Below are 8407 nucleotides of genomic sequence, written 5' to 3' on the forward strand. Positions count from 1 at the left end.
TGTCTCCCTCTGCTAGAATGTAAGCTCTGTGAGGGTAGAGATTTTGTCTGCTTTGTCCACAGCTGTATCCCCTACACCTAGAACAATGCCTGGTGCATAGTAAAACCAGTTGCCTTGGAGTCGATTCCCACTCAAGGCGACCCCATGTGTGTCAGAGTAGAACTGTGCTCCATAGGGTTTTCAATGGCTGCTTTTTTAGAAATAGACTGCCAGGCCTTTCTTCTGAGGTGCCTTTGGGTGGATTTGAACCTCCAGCATTTCAGTTAGCAGCAGAGTGCATCAACTATTTGCAGCACCTGGAGACTCGCCCTGGTGGCACAGTGGTTAAGAACTCGGCTGCTAACCAAAAGGTAGGCAGTTTGAATCCACCAGCCACTCCTTGGAAACCCTATGGGGCAGTTCTACTCTGTCCTACAGAGTTGCTATGAGTTGGAATTGACTCAATGGCAAGGGGTTTGGTATTTTGGGGGGACTGCTAGGCACCCAATAAATAGAACAATGCCTTATGTGTAGTAGTTGCCCCACAAATAATCACTGATGAATGAGAATAAGAAAGAGAATGAGAATCATAACACAGTGGCTTCATGTAAATTAGAAACAGCACAACTCAACATGTTTTCCAAGGGATACAGGATATTTGAGGCCATTCAAGTTGGTGCCTGTGGGGAAGGAGGAGGATTGAGTCAAGGAGAAAGGGTGGAAATAAAGAAAATGAGAGCAGGGCTTTGCCAGGACTTGAAGGCAAAAGTGTGCTTAATTCTCCTTACCTCAGATCCGATGACTCAAAGGTGTGCTTGGCTCAGCTCTCCTCACCTGAGATGGGGGTAGGGGAGGAACCTCTCTATTTGCATAATGTTTTCCAGGAAACTAGGCAGGTTTTTTTTTTTTTTTTTTTTTTTTAATTGTGCTTTAGGTGAAAGTATACAGCTCAAATTAATTTCTCATACAAAAATTTATATACATGTTGTTTTGTGACATTAGTTGCAATCCCCACAATGTGACAGCACGCTCTCCCTTTCCACCCAGGGTTCCCTGTGTCCATTCGACCAGTTCATGTCCTTTCCTGTCTTCTCATCCTGCTTTTGGACAGGAGCTGCCCATTTGGTCTTGTGTATCTGATCGAATTAAGAAGCACATTCCTCACGTGTATTATTTTTTGTTTTATAGTCCTGTCTAATCTTTGTCTGAAGAGTGGGCTTTGGGAATCGTTTCAGTTCTGGGTTAACAGTGTGTCTGGGGGCCATAGTTTTAGGGGTTCTTCCAGTCTCTATCAGACCATTAAGTCTGTTTTTTTTTATGTGATTTTGAGTTCTGCTCTACATTTTTCTCCTGCTCTGTCCGGGACTCTTCGCTGTGTTGAAACTAAGCAGGTTCTTGCCCTCCTTACTCTGGATCTCAGAAGTCCCTGCTCAAAGGACCCAGAGAGGAGGCTGGGAGCAGTGCAGCCCTGCTGGAAGTCACCAGATCCAAGGATGGTGGAGGAAGCAGAACCCCAGGGTACAGTATACACAGAGTCAGCCACTTGATGGAACCTGTGCAGCTCCTGACTGGGAACGATGGGGCTGCTGTGCATGCTTGGTGTTTGTTGAAGGAGTGAAATGAATGACTGAAATTTGGGATTATTCAATTTATTATTATTATGATCTGCTTTGCAGAGGCATTAAGAGTTTTTAAAAGTGTCTGCTTTGGAATACGATGCCAGTTCAAGAGCCTTCACATCCATGCCCTCTGTGCCTGCGGGGTCTTGAATAATGACTTCATATGGGGTTAAGAGGGCTGAGTGGGGAGAGAAAACCTGAAGAAACTGCTGTGAGAAATGGGAGTTCTGATCCAGAGGTAGGGACCAGGAGGGTAGGGCCTGGACTCCTGGGTCTGAGGGAATAGGGGCTGGGGATCTGGACTCCTGGGTCTGAGGGAGGAGGAGGCTGGAGGCCAGGACTCCTGGGTCTGAGGGAGGAGGGGTCCAGGGAAAACACGAGAGGCTGGTGGCCACAGGCAGGGTGACACCAATTATCACTTGTTCCCCATCGTTTCCTGGATCCAGTCTCCGTATCGGCACAGGTTGGTGTAGACCCCAGGGTAACCAGGCTGGGCACAGCGCTCTATCCCCCAGGATACGAGGCCCTGGAGCTGTCCTCCACACACCAGGGGTCCCCCAGAGTCACCCTGAGGGGGAAAGACAGACATGGAGACACCACTGATAGATGGCCACAGCCGTGGACGTGAGAAGCTGATGAAGGGAGGCAGAGATGGAGGACAGGGCTCAGACGCTGGGCAGGGCCTCCAGGAGGCCATCCTGCCCAGCTCGGTAATCACAGCCTGGGGGTGGGAGGGCCAGTTCTGTCCCTCTCCACTGGTTCCTGCTCCCTCTCTGTGTCTCTGTGTCTCTCTGTCTCTGTGCCTGTCTCTGTCTTTGGGTCTCCCTGGTCCCCACTTCATCTTGGCTCTATCTCTAAAAAACTATTTCTCTCTCTTTGTATCTCCCTGTCTCTGCCTCTCTCAGGGCTGGATTAAGATTTTTAGAGGACTTGAGCCCCGTTTTTCATAAACAGACCTACCCTACCCATTGCCATTGAGTTGATTCCAACTTACAGTGACCCTATAGGACAGATGGGAACTGCCCCATACGGTTTCCAAGGCTGTAAATCTTTACGGAAGCAGACTGCCGCATCTTCCTCCCTTGGAGCGGCTGGTGGGTTTGAACCACTGACTTTTCGGTTAACAGCCAGGCACTTTAACCATTGCACCACCAGGGCTCCTGGTAGTTTTCCGTATACCCGCATGTAATAATGACAGCGATGATAGCAGTCATTAGAGATATGTACAGGCTCTGCCTTATGCCTTTTCCATGGATTATCTCATCTAATTCCACCAGCTACCCTAAGAGGTGCTATCCCTACTTGAGAGATGAGAAAACTGAGGCCTAAAGGCATTAGGTCCATTATCCAAGCTTGTACAGGTAGGGAGCAGCTTATGCTGGCTATTGTAATCGCTTTCAGTCCCTAGGGTTTCCCTCCCTCTCTGGACCTCTGCTAACTTTCATGTTCCTGTGACCCTTTGGTGTCTATATCCCACCCCCAAACAATACCCCTTCTCCAGCTTCCACCCCGAGCCTTACCTGACATGAATCCTTGCCGCCCTGGGGAACCCCTGCACAGACCATGCCAGGAGTGATGGCTCCGGAATAGGCCTGCTGGCATGCCTGATCAGAGACGATGTTGACGTTCACACACTGCAGAGAGTCGGGGTACCTGACTGGGGAGGCACTGAGGGGTTATGACTAGGTCTGTCCTCCAATAGGACCCGGGAGTCTGGGCCCCCAGCCCCTCCTCCCTCAGACCTAGAAGCCCAGGCCCCCAGCCCCTCCTCCCTCAGATCCAGGAGCCCAGGCCCCCAGCCCCTCCTCCCTCAGACTTAGGAGCCCAGGCCCCCAGACCCCTCTTCCCTCAGACCCAGAAGTCCGACCTCCACCCTCTCCTTTCCAGGATGCAGGAATCTGGGTCCTCACCATTGGGGCTGGATATGCTGCCCCAGCCCGATACACTGCAGAGGGTCCCAGGGCTGGCACAAGACTGGGCCACAGCGATGGGCTTCACTGCCCTCCCCAGGCGGGCCGGCCGCTCCAGCCGTAACATCATCAGGTCATTGTTGGAGGTCCGGGAGTTGTATTGGGGGTGTGGCACTTGGCAAACCACACGCAACACCTGCTGTGTGGCTTCCCATCTCTTCAGGTTGTTCTTGCCCAGGGCTACCCGAAGGATTCTGGCCCAGGACCCCCAAGAGTAGCCCTGCTCATGGTCTGGCCCAGAGATCCCTCCCCACCCTCCAGCACTGTCCCTATCCCTGTGGATGAGTTTTCCTCCAAGTCTAACCTGCTTCCCTCTGACTGCAAGGAACCCTGGTGGTGCAACGGTTAAGCACTCAGCTGCTAACTGAAAGGTTGGCAGTTCGAGCCCACCCAGCAGCTCCTCGGGAGAAAGCCCTGGCAATCTGCTTCCATAAAGTTTATAGCCAAGAAAACCCTATGGGGCAATTCTACTCTGACTCACATGGGGTTGCTCTGAGTTGGAATCAGCTCGATGGCACCCAACAACATCCCTTTGACGGCAGGCTGAGCGTTTCCTGGTCTCCTGTGTCCTTTCCCATAGCCTGGACAGTCTCTCTTGGCTCAACCCTACCTTCCTCCCCTCCCTCTCTTGAGTTGTGCTCTGACTCCTGGCTTGGGTGTAAAATAATGGCTGTGAGTTCTTGGTTCAACTGCAGAGTCTGTGTTGGGTTATATGCTTTGACTTCTAGGTGAGACTCTGGACTATGACTCTAGACTGTAAATCAGAATTGATATTCTGGAGTGGGCTCCAGGGCAGTTCCATCTCAGTTATGGCCTAGGCTCTGGGTTCTAGACATTTTGAGCTTTTGATTGTAGGCTAGGATCAGGGTTCTAGACTGAGTCTGAATTACGGCATAAATTCTAGATACTGGTGTGAGTTTTCAGTTTTTGAGTAGGCTAAGAATTTTGAGCTCAGTGTTATTGCTTGAGACTGGGTTCCAGATATTGGTTTGAGCTTTGAGTTTTAGGGTAGGCTAAGGATTCTATATTGAGCAATGGATTACTATGACCAGGACCCTAGATTCTAGACACTGATAGGAGTTCCAGTTTCTAGATTGAGCTCTGGGTTCTAGATTAAGCTCTGGTTTATGAGCTGGGCTCTAGACACTGGTTTGAGCTCTGTGCTCCAGCTGGGCTCAGAGTTTGAAACACTGGTCTGAGCTCTTGATTCTAAGTTGGGCTGTTTCAGATTGAATTATAGGTTCTAGTCTAAACTCTTGGCTCTAGACTCTGATCTGAGCTCTTGACTTCTGGTTGGGCTCTGGGTTCTAGGCAGAGCTCCAGGTTATGGCTTGAACTCAAGGTTCCAGATGCTGGTTTGTACTCTGGGCTTTGTGTTGTAGACACTGGGATGAAACCTGGGCTCGGTTCTAGATTGAACATCAGGTTAAGGCATTAGATCTGAGTTTATAGTCACTGGGTGAGTTCTGGGCTCTAGTCTGGTGTTTGACTTCTAGGCTGGGGTCTGGGTTCTAGGTTTAGGTATAGAATCCACGGTGGGCTGTGGGTTCTATATGGGGCTTCAGATTATGTTCTGCATTCTGAGTTTTAGACACTGGGTTCTAGATTGTTCAAAGAAAGGCTGTAGATTTGACTCTGAATTAAATCTTGGGTGTGGAATGGGCTGAAGGTTCTATTCTCTATTCTAAACTCTGAGTTATATGTTCCAGCAGGATTCACTCAACACATTCTAGGAGTTCCTTGTCCCTTCTGAATTTATTGCTGGATTGCAGGTTCTGAACTGGGCTCTGGGTTCAAGGCAGTGTTCTGAAAAGGGTTCTAAGTTTCTGATGTAGACTGTGCCCTGAATTCAAATCCAAATCTGTAACGGGTCCCAAATTTTAGTCTTTATGTAGAGCTTGGGCTCTGGATGGATCTCCAGGTTATATGTTAAGTTCTAGGTTCTGTGTGAGACTCTAAGCTGGCCTATGGGTTCTAAGCTATCTGTCTGCCTTCAGAATCTAAACTGAGTTCAAGATTTGTGGCTGGATTCCATGTTCTGAGCTGTGTTCTTGGTTCTAGACTCTTATCTAGATCCGAAACCAGGACCTAGATTCTACACTGGGTTCTAAACAGGGCTCCAGATTTTTGACTGAGCTCTAGGGTTCTAGATTCTGGAATGCACTTGTTGGGTCAAGCATAGGGGAGGGTTCACTCACGGTTGGGCACAGTGAGCAGCGGTGATGGCCCACTCTTCTGACAGCAGAACCCCTCCACAGAAGAAGCGATGACCAGGGCCTGCCAGTAGGGCCACCTGCCACGGCTGGGAATTCTGGATGCATGAATAGCCACCAATTATCTTGTTCTCATTCTCTTGGCTCTGTACCATGGCTAGAAATAGGCAGAAGTGGGGTGGGGTGGGTAAAGCAGATGAACAAATGCTCTACTCCCCAACCCTCTAGGAATCCATTACGCACAAATCTCCTTCATTTTGACTTAGCCCCTAACCCACCCACATCTATCTGCCCCACCCAATGGGAAATATGCCCAACATTACCCCATTATTGCCCTACACAGTCAGGGAATCTCCTGACCTCTCTTACCACCACCACCATAATCACCACCATAGCATCTATTATTCTGTCTCACAGTCCCCTCATCCAGGTCTTTGCTACAACTACTACCCTTGACTCCACTCTCCCATATTTACTATCACCATTGTTAACAATATGCCAGGTTTCCCTCCATTAATCCTTCCCCAACATATCCAAGGAGTTCCCTGTCCCTTCCATAACCTTCCCAATCAATGTGAACTTCCCGAATCCATTATCTCGCCATGCACCCATTTCATCCATCATATCACATCCTTTCCCATGACCCCCCTCCCCATGACCCCCCTCCACCATCACTTCTGACAACATTCTATCTTTCTCCATATTAGTTCTTCTCTAACACAATCAAGAAGTGCCCTGTGGCCCTCCTTTCCAATATGACCCCCTTAGGACCCCATAGTTCTCCACAATTCCTTATTTATTTCTCCTTGCCAGTTGTCTCCTATGGACCCCCCCCCATTTTGATATTCTCACAACTCAGAACTTTGTCCCCACCACACTCCTTAGACATGATCCTTAAACTACTCCCTACTTGTTCTCATCAGCCTACTTATGAACAGCCTGGTTCCCCAGGGAACTCCCATCCCACCTCCTGCCCACTGCTCTCTTACCTACAGCCAAGATTTGAAGTGCTGTCAGCAGGAAGAACATTCTAGGGGGTGGGGGGCAGGTTCTGGAAAATGCAAAAAGAAAGTAATAGAGGAAGAGCTTGCAAGAGAATCAGGCTGAGAGACAGAGACAGCCACAGCTACACACACCAAGGCCCTCAGAGACCTGAGACAGAGAGACAGAAGTAGAAGCCAGAGACCAGGAAGGTGTGGCCCAGGGGGCTCTTCCGTGGTGAAAAGGAGGATGCTGAGCAAGGCTCACTTCCCACCTGCCTTGATGTGTGGAGGAAATGGGAGTGGTGTCTCTCTTCCCTAGCTACACAGAGGCCTTTTATCCCTGGTCTGGGCAGTTGGCCCTGTCCCATCCACCCCACCCCGCCCTTCTCCTGACTTTTTTTTTTTAATTGCTGAGTTCCCATTCTAGGGCTCTCTGGTCCCATCCCCTCCCTCCCTTCTCTGACTGGTAAAGCAGCCACAATTGTTAATGAGAGCATGCCTGGTGAAGATGTTATCATCTGAGAGGAATCCAGGGAGGGGGACCCCAGGACAGGGTGGGCAGGGGAGGGTTCCCAGTCAGTGGTGGTAGATTCCTGACACTGTGGGGAAGGGGAGGGGGGGACTCAGACTCAGAGGAAGGTGCTGGGAGGGGCTGAGAGAGGGAGGCATAGAGAGAGGTGGCCGGAGGAGGAGAGAGGCTGGGGAAATGAAAGAGAAGTGAAATACGAAAGTGGAGAGACAGAGAGAGTAAAAGAAGTACAGGCACAGAGAGAGAGGTATAAAAGGTAAAGAGAGATGAGGAGAAAGAGGAAGAAAGATACTGGGCTGGCTGAGATCTAGGCTTAATGTTCTGGATTGAACTAGAGAAAGAGGAGGAAGACAAGTGTAGATGGGGAAACAGAGGAGGCAGAGGGGGAGGAAACAGGACAGAGGAAGAAGAAAGCATGGAGAAATGAGTGTGGAGAGGTGAAGGGAGAGAAAAACAGAGGGAAGGAGGTGAAGATAGGATGGAAACAGACACAGAGAGAGAAAAAGGTGGAGAGAGATAAAAGAGGTAGAGATAACTCCCCCTTACACACCCATACAGAATATCATCAATGATGATGGAAGGAGGCGATAGAAAGAAATGGTGATACCATGGAAGACAGAGAGAGAAGGAAGATAAGCAGAACAAGGAGACAGAGAGACAGAGGGAGAGATGGATAAAGAGGAAGTGATGAGGATACAGACAGTGGAGACCTAGACTGACAGAAAGGAGACAAGGAGGCAGAGATGGAAGATGAGAGCACCAGAGGGAGAGGAAGAGGCAGGCGATCGGGATGGAGAAAGAGCAGGAGACAGAGGCAGGAGGTCCCTGGCTCTGGGCAGCCCTGTCTTCTAGGCTTTCTCATTTTGTGGTCTTCAGAGTCCTGAGAGGTAAGGGAGCAGGGGTCTGGCAAGGAAGAAGAGGGTCAGTGCCAGGACTATGTTCTTCAACTCTGGCTCTGCAAAGGGATTTGGGGAGAGTTGGGCAAGATGGAGTAAGAGATGGAGACCTAGAGAGAATGAGAGTGAGAGAGAGAGAGGAACAGAGACCCAGAGAGAGAGAGAGAGGTGGACAGAGACCCAGAGAGAGAGAGGGACAGAGACCCAGAGAGAGAGAG

At 49.9% G+C, this 8407-nt stretch overlaps 1 protein-coding gene across 1 annotated transcript; it reads right to left on the reverse strand.

Moving 5' to 3' along the window:
* Positions 1–2013: 2013 nt before the first annotated feature.
* On the reverse strand, positions 2014–6810 carry LOC101346325 (kallikrein-14). Its single transcript, XM_004381722.1, has 5 exons — positions 6771–6810; positions 5767–5938; positions 3509–3762; positions 3119–3255; positions 2014–2166 (listed from the first exon to the last, which is right to left on the reverse strand). The coding sequence occupies exons 1-5, from the start codon at positions 6808–6810 to the stop codon at positions 2014–2016; spliced, it is 756 nt and encodes a 251-aa protein (XP_004381779.1).
* Between the last annotated feature and the right edge of the window lie 1597 nt (positions 6811–8407).

The sequence above is a fragment of the Trichechus manatus genome, unplaced genomic scaffold (genome assembly GCF_000243295.1).
Source record: "Trichechus manatus latirostris isolate Lorelei unplaced genomic scaffold, TriManLat1.0 scaffold00087, whole genome shotgun sequence".
NCBI classification, from domain to species: Eukaryota; Metazoa; Chordata; class Mammalia; order Sirenia; family Trichechidae; genus Trichechus; species Trichechus manatus.

What these genes read in the sequence shown, in the direction of transcription:
- LOC101346325 (XM_004381722.1), bottom strand. Translation starts at nt 6,810, where the DNA reads ATGTTCTTCCTGCTGACAGCACTTCAAATCTTGGCTGTAG. An exon ending in ACTTCAAATCTTGGCTGTAG is followed by an intron (nt 5,939 to 6,770) that starts GTAAGAGAGCAG and finishes GCCTATTTCTAG; the next exon opens with CCATGGTACAGAGCCAAGAG. An exon ending in GCGGCAAGGATTCATGTCAG is followed by an intron (nt 2,167 to 3,118) that starts GTAAGGCTCGGG and finishes TTTCCCCCTCAG; the next exon opens with GGTGACTCTGGGGGACCCCT.